At 46.5% G+C, this 19,127-nt stretch overlaps 1 protein-coding gene across 5 annotated transcripts in view; it reads right to left on the bottom strand.

Moving 5' to 3' along the window:
• Positions 1-19,127, bottom strand: part of WWC1 (WW and C2 domain containing 1) — a 145,628-nt gene that overhangs the window by 63,715 nt on the left and 62,786 nt on the right. For all 5 annotated transcript variants that reach the window (XM_032403677.1, XM_032403679.1, XM_032403681.1 and 2 more), the window contains exons 2-3: positions 13,208-13,317; positions 2,443-2,646 (exon numbers count right to left, since the gene is read on the bottom strand). In XM_032403677.1, the coding sequence (XP_032259568.1) occupies positions 2,443-2,646; positions 13,208-13,317 (314 nt within the window). The remainder of the gene's footprint in view (positions 1-2,442; positions 2,647-13,207; positions 13,318-19,127) is intronic.

Below are 19,127 nucleotides of genomic sequence, written 5' to 3'. Positions count from 1 at the left end.
CAAGTCTAGAATAGTTTCCCCTCTTTCCAGTTTTTCAGTACCCCCGACCCCGAAGAGTCCAGGCTGATCATCCTGTAGGATAGTCCACATTATGGATCTGTCTGGCTGTGTCTTGATGATTTGATTGATGGTAAACATTTTTGTCAAGAAGCCTCCATGATGTTCTTACTGCACCACATCAGAAGGCACGTGATACCAGTTCGTCTCCTCATGGTGAGGCTATTTTACACCTATGTGAGGTGGTGGCTGCAGCGCTCTCCCATGCGAAAATACACGTTACCCTCTCAAAGTAGTAAATGGTTTGTGGGGTGATAATTTGGGTCCATGTAAAAAGCATCCTGTCCCCCAAAATAAGAAGTATTGTTTTTATACACACTTGTCACTTTTCAGAGAGGAAGAGGGCTTCAGAGAGAAAAAAAATGACCCTACCTCTTCAAACCTGTGTTTCAGTAGGGACAATAGTATCTCCCTGCCAGGGCTGTGGTATGGATCATGCTATAGACCGAATTCTGTCCCCCGCCCTCTCCCCATCCCCATCCATATGTTGAAGCCCCAACCCCCAATGGGATGGTGTTTGAAGATGGGCCTTTGGGAGGTGGTTAGGTTTAGATGAGGTCACCAGGGTGGGGCTTTCATGATGGGTTAGTGACTGTACAAGAAGAGACACGAGACAGCATGCTGTCTCTGTCTCTCTGCTATGTGATGACACAGTTAGAAGACAGCCATCTGCCACCAGAACCAGACTATGCCGACACCCTGATCCTGGATTGCACGTCTCCAGAACTATGGGAAAATACATTGCTGTTGTTTAAGCCACCTAGTCTATGAGATTTTGTTATGGCAGCCTGAGCTGCCTAAAACAGATCAAGTGCTAAAACACTCAGGACAGTCTCTCAGACATTACTGGACCTAGAAAAAGCGAATGAGTATAATACAGTTCTCTTCCATCATCTGAGATGCTGGGGGTTTGCTTGAGTCGCCAAGGAAAAGGGCAAGGCTGGGACCGTGAGTAATTGGGCAAGTTTTGTCCCCCCTGGTGCACTGAACTCCTCAGAGCAAGGGCTTCGCACAGGAGAAGTGTCCAGGGACCCAGCCGAGCAATGGCCACCATAACAGCATGGCCTAATGCTGGCCCCTGGCCCACAGTGAGAATGCTGGAGGGACAGACGGTCTGGGTTTAGAACTTACTGCTACCTCTTGCCAGCTCTAAGACCCTGGGCGTGTCACCGACCCCTCTAACCTGTTTCCTTATCTATGACAGGGGATATTTACTGTGCTTGCCAACAGGGTTGTTAGGAGGATTCAATGAAACAGCATGTTCGGCCCGACATATTCTAAACACCCAGTAAACATGGGGGAGGACTGGTTATTAGAAATAGTGGTAAAAGACAAAAAACACAGAGGAACAGGGGTGTGGGCTCCTGAGCAGATACCGTTCTGCACTGCACCGGGAACGAAGGACTGGGGGACCCGCATGCCTGTTCTGGAGACACCAGTGTGAACCGGGGAGACAGGAGCCCCGCCCTTACGGAGTTAATATGCCAGCGCAGGGAACACAGACAGACCTGTAAGCAGATGTCTTGGGACACACGCTACGAAGAAAATAAACAGAGAGCCCTTACACAGGCTACCGCTGGGGAAGGGGGTCTGTGGATAGAGTTGTCAGAAGCAAGCCTCTCAGAGATGACAGGAAGAATGAGACTGGAAGGGTAAGAGGCAGCCAGCTGTGCAAATGGACAGACAGAAGAGCATTCTAAGCAGGGGTGCAGCAAGAGCAAAAGCCCCAAGATGGAAAGGCGCAGGGCAGGTTAGGGGAGTGGGGGGCTCTGGAGCCTGGTGAATGAGCCTGAGGTGCAGGGAGTGGCCACAGGGGACGAGGTGGGGGTGGCTGGCAGGGGCCTGATCACAAAGGGCAGTGGAGGCCATGGAAGGAACGACAGGAAGGTTTTTTTTTTTTTTAATTGTGGTAAAATATACATAACATAAAGTTCACCACTTTAATCATTTTTAAATGTCCAATTCAGGAGCATTGAGTACATTTATATTGTGCAACCATCACCACCAACCATCTCCAGAACTTTTTCATCTTCCCAACTTGAAACTCCATCCATTAAGGACGAACTCCCTACTCCCCACACCCCCTAGCCTTTGGAGGGCTTTCAATGAGATCTGTCAGCCAACAGGTAGTCGGGTAGTCGGGTAGTTGGAGACGATTGCGAATGAATGAAAGGAATGGAATGAAAATGGCTCATGAATCACTGCAAGGCACAAGCAGGAGCAGGAATGGCATCGGAGAGGGATGGTGGTTTGCATGAGAAGCGGAGATGGAAGGAAACAGGTAGATGTGAGAAGCACTGAAAGGCAAGCCAGGCAGGACCGAGCGCGGCCATTCCCTTCTCCCTGCAGAGGTGCTGGTGGGCGCGGGCGGTGGGAGGTACTCACAGCTGACCTGGGAGCCCAGCTTGTGCTCCCAGACGGCATGCAGCTGCTGATACTCCTGCTGCGCAAGCTCCAGGCGCTGCCGCTTCACCTGGTAGATCTCCTTCTGCGCGCTCAAGGCCTCCTGGGCCACCACCAGGTAATCCTTCAGCATGTGCTCCTGCTCCCGCCGCCATTGTACCCGGGGGTCCTCGATCTGAGTGGTTTCTGGAACAGACCCCAGACACCCTTGGTCAGCACTTCACAAATGTCTTGTTGGGTCGATGGCCTGTGGAATCCACTAGCAGAAATCAGAAAGCGTGGTAAATAGAAAATCACGATAGAAGCGGATGGGTTCAACTTACCTATTAAATCCACTTGGATTAAACAAACACGAAATAAACCAGAATCAGTTTCCATACCCAAGTCAAGCCATCTCAGAACAGCCAAGAGAAGGACCAGGTTTGAGTTCTAATCTAGACAGAGGCTCAAGGACACTTGAGGTGCTTAAGGTCAGCTATCTTGGTCGAGTAAAGAAAAATAAATCATATTTTAGAGAGTATGAAAAAAATACGGACCCCATTCCCTGCTGGAAATGTAAATTAGAATAGATTTAGAAGAGGACTAAATGACTATGCAAATTAAGAGCCTTAAAATGTGAACACCCTTTGATCCATAATTCCCCCATAGTAATTTATTATTAAATGTAATAAAGTAGTCAGGCAAAGATGCATTTGTACCAAATCAGGATGATAATAATAATGATGATGATGATGACAATAATAACTAGCACTTATTTCATGTTTACTGTATGCCAAGCACTGTTCTAACGACTTTACATCTCTTTACCCCTTCGATCCTTACGCTAACCCTAAAGACTAGATTCCATTATGACCCCCACTACTCAAAAGAGAAAATCTGGACACAGGTCAAATAACTTGCTCAAGGTCACACAGAAAAGAACTGGCCAAATAGCCTTGCTGCATTTTACATAATACACTGCCATAGCCACTAAAAATAGTGTCTTCAAAGAAATATGGGTGAAGTGGAAAGGGGCCTATGACATACAAGTGGAAGTGCGGGGGCAAAACTGCATAAAGAATTTTGTGATTATTGAAATAATATGTACATTCTCAAAAAGATTAGGAGACAACTTAGCACGTTATTGACAGTAGATATGTCTGGGTAGTAGGATATTTTTTCTTCATTCTTTTTTGAAAAAAATTATGTATATAGTAAATATATACAGTGATCATTTGAAAACGTCAAAACCCTGAAAGACAGACATTTAAAAAAATGGACAGTTGGCAGCTGAGCAGACACGGAAGAGGTCAAATCAATGTCAAAGAATCGATGTTCATCAACTGCCAACCATCCAGGCATCTTCCAGGTGGTGGGTGGGGTTCAGGGGCGACCGACACACCAGAAACTGTACCATCACGGCCATGTGGTGAATCCAGCCACTAGACAGGTTTTGCTTAACCCAAAGTGCTTTATTAATGGTGAGTTGGTTACTAGTATGTAAAAATAGGGAGATTTACACAGTAGAATCCCGATCTCTGGCTTCTCGGAAGATCTGGCCACGCTGAGTCCACGACTGGCCACAGACCCGTGCCCTCCATCCGTCTGCTGTTCTGCTTCATTCATTCGTGTCACGGATCTGACTCCTGGGGAATTTGAGTTTGTGCCGCCTTTCGTAGGCCCTATAGCTCTCATTCCTTGTAAGCAGGCCCAAATGAGCATCTCCAGTGAAAGCAAGAAGGGATAGGGAGAATGATCACAGAAGCAGCAGGGCGGGGGCGCCTGGGGGGCTCAGCCAGTTAAGCGACTGATTCTTGATTTCAGCTCAGGTCTGATCTCTGGTTGTAAGATGGACCCCACATCGGGCTCTGTGCTCAGCGCGAGTTTGCTTGAGATTCTCTCTCTCCCTCTGTCTGCCCCTCCCCATTGCTTGCACGCACTCTCTCTTTCTCTCAAATGAATACATAAATAAAATCTTAAAAAAAAAAAGAAAAAAAGCAGCAGGGCCAAGTTTTCATCCCTGCTGGTAACTGCTGTGTTACAATGTGCAGGCTGCTTAACCTCTCTGAATCTACTTCTGTAATTATTAAAGGGGCTAATGGGCCCTGCCTCCCTGCTTCCTAGGGAGCTGTAAAGCACTTCTGCCCAGGTAAAGTAAACAAACGATGGTTGAGAGTAAAGCCCAAACTATTTTCTGGGATCAGTTTCTGAACTGTCCATGAACAGCAATTCCTCTAGCTCTCCCTCCTCCCTTTTTCTGGGAAAGAAAACAAGGACTGAAGATTGCTGGCGGGAGCCACAAGACTGCTCATAAGAAAAGCTTTGCAACCTTTCCACCAAGAAAGGAGGAGGAACATCTGCAAGAAAAGATTAAGAAGGGGAGTATTTATAAAGCTGGGCCCCATGTTCCATCAGTAGATGTGGACTCCCTCAGAGTCAGGGACTCCCGAGCACCCCTCGAGCACTAGCCTCAGACCACCAGCTGACAGAAGCCACAGAAAAGAAACAGCCGGTCACCGCCAGGCTGGAGATGTTTTCAAAAGTTTGTAACTTTTTAAAATTTACATTTTTGGGAAAAAATACTGAAAAATACAAAAAAGGAACATCTCGTAATTCCACCACCGCAAATTTATAAAGTAAGAAGTGAGAGTTTCCATGTCTCTAATCCTATTCCTCAGAGGTAACTGCTGCTAGGAGTCCCGCACACTAGGAGATACTGCCCTCTGATTCCACATAAATCTGTTCATACATGTGTGTCTATATGCACTAATTTATTTTTAATGCAACATGGCCCCATGTCACATCTACTAGTCTGTAATCTGCTTTCATCTGCAAATGATATATCATGTTCATCCTTCCTTGTGGGTGCAGATTCAACTCAACTTTTTTGTTTATTCATTGTTTTTAGTTTTATTACTGTTTTTATTTATTTTTTAGTTTTTTATCTACCTCGACCACTTAAATGGTTGCATAGTATTCTATGATATGGTGGTAGGCTTTATTTATGGTAGGGTGTTAGTGGTTTCCCAGACCACTATTGGGAAACATTTGGATTGTTTTCAGTTCTTTTGCTACCACAATCAATACTGCAGTGACAATTGTTAAAAAAACCGTAATGAACTTGTGTGATTAATTCTGAGGGATATATTTCTTAATAGAGGGACTACTGGGTCGGAGGGTATATATATATATACATATATATATATATATTTTAATTTTAGCAGTTACAACCAAATTACCTTCCAAAAGGTTGTACCAATTTTCTCACGAACAGCCTATGAAAGTGACTTTTCCCCCAGATTCTCAGCAAAACTGTTTTAAAAAAAAATGTTGGTACTTCATCCAGTAATTCTGGGTCCTGGCAGTGTATTAGAATCAGCTGAGGAGCTACAAAAACCAAAAACACAAAAAAGCCTGAACTCTGCCCCAGAACACTTACATCAGAATTTCTAGGAGTGGGACCCAGGCATTGAGAGTTGTAACAGCTTCCCCAGGTGACTGATATGCAGACATGGCTGAGAAGCCCTGACTGCAACATGAGAATCACTTGGGTATATTTTGACACTCCTGATGCCCAGGTTTTAGATCAGAATCTCTTGGGGTGGGAATAAGTCAATGGTGATTTGCAAAGCTCCCCAAATAATTCCAATGTGTCACCAAAGGTGAAAACCACTCTCCAAGAGGTGCCAACACAGATGGGCTGAGCGGTCACTGAGGCTGGCAGGCAAGGCTGGCTGGTGTGATGCTGAGCTCCAGGTGGGATCACCCACCAGAGGGCTCGCTGAAATGCTAGGCCCTGGACAAGAAGCTAGGGCACACCCTGATGAACCCTCCCTCTGGCGCCCGCCCTGTGGCTGAGGCCCTACTCCTTGGAATATAAACGAACGGGAGAGACTTAATTGAGGGCTGGCTTGGTTACCATTTTTGGTGGCCCAGGCTCTCTTTTACAGTAGAAACCAACACAGATAGATGAACGCACACAGAGACAAACAACACACAACCCCACGTCAGAACACTGGTTTCAACCTGGCTGCACATTGGGATTACCCCAGAGATTTCCATTTAATTGGTCTGCAGTATGAAATGGGCATCAATATATTGCTTCAATCAACTTTACTAAGGCATAATTTAAATACAATGAAGTGCAGGCATTTGAAGTGTGTATAGTTCAATATGTTTTGACAAATGTGTATACCATAAACCACTGCTTGAATCAATGTGTAAAACATTCCCTTTACCCTAACAATCCCTGTACTCTTTTTCCCAGTCTCCCCCACCCACCTCCTCCCTCTGCTTCTGTTTTGAACTTGGTATCAATGGACCGATATAGTGTGTGCTTTCTGGGCCTTGCTTCTCATGCTCAGCATAAGGCTTTTGAGACTCATTTATGTTGTTTCTATCAGTGACCTGTTTCTTGCTATCGCTGAATAAATATTCTATTTTTTTTTTTAAGATTTTATTTATTTGAGAGAGAGAGAGAGATAGCAACTGAGGGCACAGACAGAGAGCACAGCAGGGAGGAGAGGGAGAAGCAGGCTCCCCGCTGAGCAGGGAGCCCGATGCGGGGTTCGATCTCATGACCTGAGCTGAAGGCAGACGCTTAACGACTGAGCCACCCAGGCGTCCCTCTGAATAATATTCTATTGTGTGAATTTATCACAATTCACTTTTGATAAACTTTTAGGTTGTTTCTAGTTTGGGATTTTTAAAAAAAGATTTATTTATTTATTTGAGAGAGAGAGAGAAAGCACGCACAGCCAAGCGGGAGGAGGGCATGGAAGGAGAGGGAGAGAGAATTCTCAAGTAGACTCCCCACTGAGCATGGAGCCAGATGCAGGGCTTGATCCCAGGACACTGAGTTCATGACTTGATCCGAAATCAAGAGGCACACGCTTAACCAATTGAGCCACCCAGTCGCCCCTCTAGTTTGGGATTATTATGAAAAACTTTAATGAACAGGCATGCACAAGTCTTTGTATGGGCATCTGTTTGCATTTCTCCTAGGTAAAACTATCCAGCAGTGGAATTGCTGGGTTGTAATGGTAAGCATATATTGAATTTTATAAGAAACTGGCAAATCATTTTCCAAAATGTTTGTTCTGATCTAGATTCTCACCACTAATGTATTAGAGTTCCAGTTCCTCCACATCCTCACCAACCACGGGCATTGTTCATCTTTTTCATTTTAGTCATTACAGCGGGTATGCAGTGGTACCTCCCTGTAGTTTTAATTTGTATTTCCCTAAGGACTGATGGTGAAAGCATACTTTTATGTGTCTACTGGCCATTTGTACGTCTTTAGTGAAGTGTCTTTTTAAATCTCTTGCTTATATTTTTTATTGGGTTGCTGGGCTTCTTACTACTGAGTTGTAAGATATGCGTTCTTTATATATTCTTGATATGGGTCCTTTGTCAGATGTAAGTATTGCAAATATTTTTTCCTTATTTGTGGCTTGCCCTTTCAGTTTCTTAATGGTGTCTTCTGAACAATACAGGTTTAAATTCGATGAAGCTCCATTTATCGCTTTTTTCTTTTATAATTAGTTGTCCAAATAAAAATCTTTGCCTACCTTAAAATCTTGAAGATTTTTCTCCTATGTTTTCTTCTAGATCTTTTCCAGCTTTCCCTTTTATGTTTGGGTCTCTGGTCATCTTGAGTTTATTTTTATGTATGGTGTGAGGCAGGGACAGAAGTGGAGGTGTACTTTTTTCCACGTGGGCCAGCTGTACCAGCAACTGTTGAAAAGACTGTCCTTTAGGACATTGGGCTTTTCAAAAGCTCCCAGGGGGTTCTATGGAATTGTGTTAACAGCTGTTAATCCTGGATTAGTCATATTCTGAGGGGGTCCTCCCAGGCCCAGCCTCTTCTGCTGGTACTCCCCTTCCTTAAGTCCATCACACCCAAACAGGTAACTTTACACCTGGGCAAGATCTTTGACATCACGTTGTCTAGCTAATTGTTCGTTTTCCTTTTTATTAAAGCTATACATGGACACAGTTTAATCATTCAGCAGGTTACAAACTTAGCTACATAAAACATCATTCCCCATCCTCTTTCCTCTCATGTCCCCCTCCCCAAAAGGCAGCTACTGCCAACAAACATTTAGCTGACTGAGTGAAACCATGATTGAAAACCCCTTCTCTATCCTCCCTCATGCTCCAAACCTCCACCTACAAATACATTCCACACACGTTCCCCACACTCACGAGCTCTGCACACATTCCACACCCCACCTCTACACACCACACACCCACTTTCTATACACACCACACACCCACCCACGTGGCTAACACTATTGTATTCTCCAAGGGCTTTAACAACAATCGTCTTAAAAACAGCCGAACAGGGGCGCCTGGGTGGCTCAGTCGGTTAAGCGGCTGCCTTCGGCTCAGGTCATGATCCTGGGGTCCTGGGGATCGAGCCCCACGTCCGGCTCCCTCCTCAGTGGAGAGCCTGCTTCTCCCTCTCCCTCTGCCTACTTGTGCTCTCTATCTCTCTGTCAAATAAATAAATAAAATCTTTAAAAAATAAAAAACAGCCGAACATCTGGAGAATGCCCAACCATGTTACTATGCAAATGAAAAGCAGTGAAGTAACAGTTTCAACCTATGATGAATTTATCAAAAAATAAAGAAATGAAAACAGCCCCATACTGATCAAGGTATGAGGAAAACAGTACCCTTGCTGCCTGTGGCAATACAGATTGCTACAATTTTCTGGAAATACTTATCAACCTAGGAATATGGACTGGAAGTCTCAAAAATGTTCATAACCTTTCACTTAGTGATCCTATTTTGGAAATATAAAGGAGATTATCACAAAGGAGAGAAGCAATTTGAATAAGGAGTCTCCCTCTGGTGTTATTTATTTATAACAAATATATGGAAATAACACAAAAGGTCAGCAATGGGGGCAATTACAGTACATTTGTTTTATGTGTTAACATGTATCACTACATCTGTTTGATGCATTAAAAATGACAAATACGGGGGCACATGGGTAGTCTACTGAGTATCCAACTCTTGGTTTCAGCTAAGGTCATGATCTCAGGGTTGTGGGACTGAACCCTGTGTCGGACTCCATGCTCAGCAAGGAGTCTGCTTGAGGATTCTCTCTCCCCCTCTCCCTGCCCCTCCCCCCACTTGTGTGCATGCTCTCTCTCTCTCTCTCTCAAATAAATAAATAAATCTTTTTAAAAAATGACGAATATGAAGACTATGTGGCATCTCTCAAATACTCATACTGTGAAGAGAAAATAGTAGAACACACAACTTGATCACTGATTAAAACCATCTAATCATGATGGATGTAAACAGTCAGTGGGAGTACCAAAATAATAAAATGGGTTATATTTTGGAAAGAGTTGTCTATATTTGCTGCTCCCCATTCCTCCAGCTTCTTTCAAATTCACTGTAGTGAGGCTCGTGCCCCAAGTCCTTGTCCAAAGCTGCCCTCCCAAGTCGGGTCTATCTCAGTCTTCTTGGTACCTGACCCATCAGAAGCATTCAACAGGACTCAGGATCCTCTCCTTGATGCGCTTCCTTCACATGGCTGCCAAGATAGCCTGGTTTTCCTCCCTCCTTCCTGGTCACTCCTTAGAGTCGCCGCTGGTTTTTCTCTTCTCTGCATCCCCTTACTGTCCGAGGACCTCAAAGCTCATTCCTTGGTCCTCCTCTCTGTCTTTGATGTACTCCTCTGATGATCTCAGCTAGTCTCATGTCTTTAAATACTACTTATATGCCAACAACTCCCAAATAACTATCTTTTCCAAACTCCAGATTCCTTTATCAAACTGACCAGCAACATCTTAGATGTGTAACAGGCATGGAAGACTTGACATGCCCAAACTCTTGTTTTCCTTCCTAAACTCAGTCTTCCTCTAGTGTTTTTCATTCAATCGATGACACTCCATCCTGCCAGTTGCTCAGGCCCCATGAGTATCATACATTCCTCTTTCTTTCATGCTCCATATACAATCTACTAGGAAATTCTGCTGGCTTTATCTTGCAAATACATCCACATCTGGCCACTTTTCACCACCTCCACCACTATGGCCTTGGTCTGGGGCACTGTCCTCTGTCACCTGGACTACTGCAATCATCTCTCACAAAATTCTCTGTTTCTGTCCTTGCCCCACTAAGGTCTATTCTCAGCAAAGCAGTCAGAGTGGCCCTTTCAAGACATAAAGCAGATTGTGCCACTCATCTGCTTAAGACCCTCCAACGGCTCTCATCTCACATGGAGCAAAAGCTAGCGCCCTGAAGGCAGACCACCACTCCATCTATGCCCTGCCACTCTCTAGCCTGATGTCTTTCTCCCGGCTTCCTCACTCACTCTGCCATGCGCACATCTGCCTCCTTACCATCCTGTGCAAGCTAAATGTGACCACACCTCAGAGTTCTGGCTCTATCCATCCTCTACCTGAAATGCCCCCTTATTTCCCTCAAGTCTTAGCTCAAAAACTCAAATTCTCAACCAGATCTTCTTTCAGAAGACCATGACCACTGTCCTTTCCCACCACCTTCAAATTCACCCCTGCATGCCTCAGTCCACACTCTGCTTTCTCTTTCTCCCCTAATACTGCAATTGATTAATATACCTTATAATCTGCTTATTTGTGTTATTTTTTGGCTTTTCTGCTAACATGAAAGCTCTGTAAGGGCAAGAATCATTGCCATTTTGCAATTCTCACGTATCCCAAGTTGTGAGAACAGTGCCTAGAACATTAGAGGTGGTCAGTGAATACTTGCTGAATGAATGAATGCTGGATGGTAGATTTAACTTGTTCAACTGTATTGGGTCCATAACTCAAGAAGGTAATTTCCATCCATGAACAATACACACATGGAGCACTGGTCCAAGTCCATGGCTCTGAATGCTTGGGCCTCAAGGGTCACATTGCCGTCACCTGTAGCCCTGGTTCCAGCAGCAGACGTGGTGTCCTCCCTCCCAGGAGAACAACTTCAAAGCAAAAGGCACCCAGTAGCCTGATAGCTGGTAAAACTATCAGGCAGAATTCTTCCCATGGTGGCCCCCATCTACTCACCTGCCCATACACCCCATTTCTGCCCTCATCCCCTCAAGAATAAACTCTGCTGCTGCCTGCTACTCCTTCCTCCCTTCTATTTCTCCAGCAACTCTCAGAAGCACCTTAAAATCCTGCTCTTGCCATCAGATTTTAATGAGGGGGATGAACTCAGCAATTAGACGCAAAGAGAGGACTGGTTAGGGTCCCTGTACATCAGTGTTTAACCCAGCATACCGTGCAGCCCTCCAAGCATTAACCTCATTCCCCGTACACACTCAATTAGGCATATTTACTTCTCATTATCCAGCATGCAATCATGAGTGCTAATAAAAACCTCTGCTACCCCCAACAAAGCAATTAATGCCATTAGCTGTCTCTCAGAAACTCTTCGACGAAGTCCGCTCATTCATCCATTCAGTCATGAATTCATGCACGTATGCCCTTTCCTATTTAACAAAGGTCAAGTGCACACCTACTGTGTGCCTTATCAAGCACAGGCCTGGGACTGGAGCAATGAATTGAGATACTGTCTTGCTTTACAACAGGCAAATGGTTATACCACTGAGTGATGAGGGGCACGGCTGGGTGCTAGTGAAAACCCGAGGAGGAAATGAATGGGGAAGCACAACCTGGCTCCCTAGCACCAGTTCAAATCCCAGCTCTACCACGTTTTAGCTCTGAGTGTCAAGCAGCCAGTTACGACTTCTAAGTTCCATTTGTAAGATGGGGATAATCATCCTAACATCCCACAGGGGAGCTGGGAGGATTAAATGAGATGATGCCTATCAGGTGCCTTGCTGAGCACATGGCACAGAGTGTATGTTCAGTAAACAGGGGCTATTAGGTTTTCCTACCCTATTCTCGGCCTTCAGACTTGGCCAGGCACAACCCATTTCAGTCCATTCTCCTCTGGCCTGAAAGGACAAAGGGAATCCTACACTTCAGAAGTTGAGAGTGAGACAGGCATTGGACAAACGGGGCAGCAAATTTCAGAGGACAGGAAATAGTCCTGGCCAGGAAGGTATACAAAGGATGAAGCCCAAATATACATCAACTCTCCCTGGCTGGGGGACCGTGACCTGGATTTCTCCACCTGCCAGACAATATGCTTGTCCCTTTCTCAATCTATTCCTCCATCATGGTCCCAGAGAGAGAGACACTAGGAATCTGTACTCTAGATCAGGATACTTGGATCATGGACACAAAGTGAGGGTGGGCTGACCGGTATGATGGGCTGTAGACGCACACTGATGCCAATCCACTATGGACGTACATGTGCGCATGCTGCTAGCGACATGCTGGGGCTCTAGCTGCTCCAAAATGGCCTGGCAATGACAATGACACATCTGCCTTACATGGAAAAAAACTCTGTATGCACAAAAAGTTGAGATATATTAAAAAAGTGAAAGAATAGATGCAAATACACACAAACACACAATTGGAACATTTCTGGAATGATACACAAGGAATTAGCAGTGGCTGCTTCTGTAAAATTGGGGAGCTGGGTTGTGAGGGGGCAGTTTTAGATTCTATTTAAAACCCTTCTAAACGGTTATTTTGTACACGCATACATTATCTATCTATATCCACATTGACATCTCTATCTAACTCTATAGAAAACAAAACACAATCTGGCTTCAAGAGCCTCTGCCGGCAGCTCTTTCAGACTCGGGGTGGGGGGGTGTGGAGGTAGAGGGATGGGGTGCAGGATGGGAAAGGGAGGCTGGCCAGGAACTTACTGGTGTTGTGGTCTATGAAGTAATCTCCAACCTGTGGGTCATACGCCTCTTCCCATCCTAGTGGCAACTCATCACTAATGCAGTCAGCAAAGGTGAGCGGTTTGGTGTACCTGGCAAGGGAGAGGAGAAACAGACTCCATCAGCCCACAGTCCCCAAGGCCCTGCAACTCACTGCTTCTCTCAGCCTCCCTGCTCCTCTGGGCTGGCCCAACAGAGCCACAGACGTCACACTGACCCTAGCTCTGCTGTCCCCATGGCCCCCATTGTCCCGGGAAGGTGAGTGCATGGCTGCAGCCGCAGGATTAGATCACCCAGGAGGAGGTGGGGAATCTGTATTCTGATCCCAACTTTGCCACTAATTTGGGAATGATTTGAGCAAGACATCTTCCTTCTTTGGGCCTCTGTTTCTGCATCTCTGGGGGGTTTGCAGAAGAGGGTTCAAAGGTCAAGTCTTGCTTCTGGACTCAGACTCCAACCCTTGCTAGCTTCTTCATCGGCAACTCACTTGACAACCCCACCCCCAGTCTTCATTCTGGCTCTATCTCATGTTTGTCATGCCCACTTGCCCTCCTGAAAGCTGGCTTACAGCAGCATCTAGAATAGCAGATGTTCCATCCCTATGAATTTGGCCAAAAGAAGTATTTATTTGCCTCCTGAGCAGGTTCCCAAATGCATACACCCACCACCATCCTTCCCTAGACAATCCAGGCCAAACTGATCTTTTTAGTAATAACCACCATCTAAGACCCCATTTTGGTGTGCAGTGGTGGTAATCACCCACTTGGTGGCTAAGTCAGACAGACAAATCATCCAACTAAATGAACTAAGGGCTGTCAAGGCTGGAAAATAGCACAAGCCACCGGTCAAGCATTTTAGCCAGAGTGCAGGGAGCCACCAACCTAGATATACAGCCAATCAGCCTGAGTGACCCCTCCAGAAAACCCCTTTGGTTTCTCCCATTGCGGACTCTGCTTAAAATACATATTCAGATGTTCTCCGTCTCCTGTGTGCTCCCACCCCCTCCCAATCCTGGAAAACCAGAAGGCTCTGTTTCATCACTCTTTGGATAGAGTGGCAAGCTGAGGTACAACAGGACAGGAAGAAAGAGGACTGGGTGGGGTCTAGGAGTTCTGATGAAGACCTTCCCTCCAGGCCTCAGGAAACTACCCTCTCTCTTCTACTGTGCAATCTCCTCTCCTATACCCACTCCAAGTCAGACTTAAAGCTAAATATTGGGGGGAAAAAGAAACACTGAAGGAGCCCCTGGTGAACAGGACGTGGTGAGTTCACGTGCCAACATATATCCAAGTCAGGTAGGTTGTGAAAAATACCTCCTGGCTGAATAAATGGAGAATCCAAAAGCTTGTTAGTAATTTACTGCTGTATTGTGGGAGACGACGAGGATGAGGCCAGAGGTACCTAGGAGATGCCACAGACTCAGCTCCGCCAAATAAGGATTCAGGAAGCATCACTCACATTGGCTGTGTGGGTTTGGCCACTTACTTAATCTCTCTGAGCTTCAGTATTTTTCTTTTTTTTTTTTTAGAGAGGTGCGGGGATGGAGGGAGAGGGAGAGAGAGAGAACCTCAAGCAGGCTCCACTCCCAGTGCAGAGCCTGACGTGGGGCTCGATCTCATGACCCTGAGATCATGACCTGAGCAGAAATCAAGAGTCAGACACCTAACCGACTGAGCCACCCAGGCGCCCCTCACCTAAATCATTTTTTTTTTTTAAGATTTATTTGAGGGGCGCCTGGGTAGCTCAGTCGGTTAAGCGTCTGCCTTCTCCCTCTCCTACTCCCCCCTGCTTGTGTTTGTTCCCTCTCTCGCTGTGTGAGACACACGCAGGGGGAGAGGAAGAAGCAGGCTCCCTGCTAAGCAGGGAGCCCAATGCGGGGCTCGATCCCAGGACCCTGGGATCATGACCTGAGCCGAAGGCAGATGCTTAACCAACTGAGCCACCCAGGCGCCCCACACAGATATGAATCTTACTATATATACTGTGTGTAACCCAGAAAACCAAGAAGATATATCCCTTCCTGACAGTTCCCCTGGATCAGCACCTTTCAAAATTCTTCCATGGGGATCAATTAAATGGTTTCATCCAATGGTACATCTAAGCGAGATCCTTGTGTCCCCCACCTGCTCAATAAATATTTGTGGAATGGGTGACTGCAATAATGAGTATGTAGGAATGAAAAATAATGATGTATTGTTCTATATGTTGCTAATATGGGAGGATGCTCTCAATATATTCTGAGAAAAACAACACTGTTGAAAGAGAAAATCTACAGGATACTGTTATTGTATATTTTGCCTACAAATCCGTGTGTGTGTGTGTGTGTGTGTGTATAGAAGAGAAACTGGGTGCTTGCTTCAGCAGCACATAAAGAAGGGAAACTGGAAAGATGTACATTAAAATGTCATCTTTGGTACAGGGGTTTTAATGTAATTTTTTTTTTTTTTACTAATTTCTCTGTAATGTTCATACATCAGTGTAATTAAAATATTTAATAATGGCTAAATCGAGGCCTAGAAAGCAAGTTATATATGTCATGTTCTCTCTCCAGGTAGCAGGCACTCGTACTCCATTTTACAAATGAGAAAACATGCTCAATATCACACAGTAAACCCCAGAGGGATAACCTAAAGCCCCACTACCTGAGTCCCAAACCTGAGCTTTGCTAATAAGAATTAACAAGACCAAGTGAGTCTCAGAACAATCTGGAACACAGAGTAAGCTATGCCAGAGATACAGGCAACGACTCTGGACCAGAGGCAAGCCTGTAGGCAAAAGGCGCTGGAGCTTTAGGATATTTGCACCTTTGGTCACCTGTGTCTTGGTACAAAGATGTTCAATAGACTTGGATCATCCACAGCTGCTTGATGAAAAGATAATGAAATGTTTCAAAGTCACCTAAGTCATCAATACCAGTAATTCACTGAACTCTCTCAGTGAGGAGGGGTCTGGGGGCAGGTCTGAAACACCAAAATGCATCAATTTTCCAGAAAACCATGAACTCCGCGGATTGTTCCGGCCTTAGACACAGGGAAGTCAGAAGTGAGATAAATGTTAGCTACCAGGTTCAGTAACGTGACTGCCATGAGAACACCCCACTGAGATGGGACTTCCACATGCAGTGCACACAGACACTGCCCTTCAGGGATAAAGAGTGAATCAAGAGGACCCAAAGTCAGGAGAGGGCCCGAGGAGAAAGGCGGGCTCTGGTTTGATATTCAGGGTTCCCCTTTGATGCAATGTTGGAGGAAAAGCCAGAGGGCTGATAGCCTAGCTCCCAGAGCTCTTCCATGGGAAAGAGAAAAGCTTCTATTGGAAGACTATGCAACTTACAAGAAATCTGGACAGCAAGATTCTCTCTGGCACAAATGCCAAGAGGGAGATGAATTATTCAGTGTGCAGCAATGTGTCATTCAGAGAATCAGGATGAAGAGAAGTGTTTTTAGCTGCACAAAGATTTAAACACACACACACACACACACACACACACACACACACACACACGTGTATATATATGCACATGCACACATTCACTCTTCCTGCCAGAGAGAACGGTCTGTTTAAACCAGTCCCCTCTGGGAAACGGTGGGTGCTTCTCTGGCCTACAATGTTTCCCCCTTGGGCAAGTGCCAAGAATGTGGGCTGGGAAGAGATGTCCGCTTTCAGATGTGGCCCAGGCTTGGGGGCTTGCCTGGAAGTCACAGCCCCCACCCTCCAGTGAAGCGATTCACCCCATTTTAAGCTTCAGGGCGGCCTCCAGCCTCCATGTCCTGGACTACCGAAAACCCCAATCATGAAATCAAAATGTCCCAAATACTGGAGGGGTGAGAGGCAGGGAGGGAAGAGGGCCAAGCAAAAACTCGTTCTGCCTCTTCTTAATTACAAATCTCTGAAGGAACACAAACATTCCTAAATGTTTCACAACAGGCCCTCCTGCAGAAGCGGCCCGGATGTGTCACCTTGGAGACAGGTAGGTTCTGCCAGGATCACCCTGTGGGGAGCACACTACGGGGGTGCCACTGGCCCACCTGTGCAGGAGCACTAGCTCCCTGCCCTCCTCCCGGCGTCATGTCACTTTCCTATGGTCTGTGGGAGAGGCTGCCAGATCGCCATGGCCGGTATTCGGTATTCAGACGGTGCATCCTTTCTAAGCAAGGCAGCTCAGAGAAGGAACGGAAGGCCTTTTGCCAAGTCTAACACTGGGTGGTGATTCTCTGGGGACTGAGGAACGCGTAACCTATCTTTCATGTTCCTACTGCCTCCCCAGCGATCCCAATGCTTCCCACAGTAACCTCTTTATCGCCGTCCAGCAGGATGCTGGCCCCCGACTGGGCTCTCTCCGAAGGACAGCTGGGCGGGATCACTTTCTAAAGGGCCCTCCAAGATCAGAGGAGATAAAGGGCCCTCCAGACTGCAAGCCAAGAACTGTCCAAACTTTCAGCTGAACCTCTCCTCCCGCCCAGGCAGAAGGAGCTGGGCCAGCAGGCTCCTCCGCCTGGGGCTGTTTCACATGCCTAGTTCCCGTAGCTTTGATTGCACACCTCCGACCTTCGTAGCCTCACCTCCAGGCTGCTGCAGAGCAGGGCCGCGTTGCCAAACTGCCCCTTCACCTTGGGCACCCTGAAGGCTGGGGTGGGCAGGGAGAAAGTGCCATATTGGAAGTTCTCTTCCCTTCCTTTAATTCAGTTCTGTTCAAACACCTTAATTCAGGGTGCCTGGGTGGCTCAGTAGGTTAAGCGTCTGCCTTCGGCTCAGGTCATGATCCCAGAGTTCCGGGATCGAGTCCCACATCGGGCTCCCTGCTCAGCGGGAAGCCTGCTTCTCCCTCTGACCCTTCCCCCTCTCATGTACTCTCTCTGTCTCATTCTCGCTCTCTCAAATAAATAAATAAATAAATAAATAAATAAATCTTTAAAAAAAACAAAAACAAACACCTTAGGGGCGCCTGGGTGGCTCAGTTGGTTGGGCGACTGCCTTCGGCTCAGGTCATGATCCTGGAGTCCCGGGATGGAGTCCCGCATCGGGCTCCCTGCTCAGCGGGGAGTCTGCTTCTCCCTCTGACCCTCCCCCATCTCAAGCTCTCTCTCTCTCTTTCTCTCATTCTCTCTCTCAAATAAATAAATAAATAAAATCTTAAAAAAAAACCAAAACAAACACCTTAATTCATACATCTCACAACAGGAGGGGGAGGTGATAAAAACAACCATCTCAGAGTTTGTGAGGAGGACTGCGCACCCAGAACACAGCTGAACCTTCATCAACGCCAACTGCAGAAGTGGACGAGACAGACAGGCACCTGCTCTAACACTCTAGTCGGGAGACACACCCCAATCAGGAAGCAAGCCACCGAAGTCACTGACGGCAGAGATTCATGCTATGCAGAAAAATGCCACAGGGTGGTGGGATCAAGGGTAATAGGGGTGGGGAGTGGAGGGGAGGGAGTGCCAGAGGAAGCCTCTTGCAGAAGGTGATCTTTGAGCGGAGACCCCATGGGGGGAAGCAATGGGAAGGGCCAGTTGGGGCGGGAAGATGTTGGTGAGTTTGAGGGGGGAAAAAGCCACCTGACACATCTTTCTGTTATAAGTGATGGCGTGGAGGCATGGGGATGTAGTGGGTGGGCTGCCCTTGTAAATGCCTCCCCTATGCTACGCTGCAGAAGGAGACCTAGAGAAGCTCCCTGCCTCACCCTCTGCTTTCCTTCTCTCTCCCGTTTCCGGTAGTTCTCCAAGCAACAAACATTTACTGCATGGACACAAGAGCCTAGTCCCACGCCAGACACTATGAGGACTCTGACATTTGAATAAACCTTATCTCTGCCTTCAAGAGCAGCGGGTCTGGCCAGGGAGCCAATGCTCACCCTTAAAACAGGCAGTGACCCATCGCCAGGGCACTTGGTGACTGT

This window comes from Phoca vitulina, unplaced genomic scaffold, assembly GCF_004348235.1.
Source record: "Phoca vitulina isolate PV1807 unplaced genomic scaffold, GSC_HSeal_1.0 scaffold6, whole genome shotgun sequence".
Taxonomy (NCBI): domain Eukaryota; kingdom Metazoa; phylum Chordata; class Mammalia; order Carnivora; family Phocidae; genus Phoca; species Phoca vitulina.
This window is presented reverse-complemented; position numbering and strand designations above follow the sequence as displayed.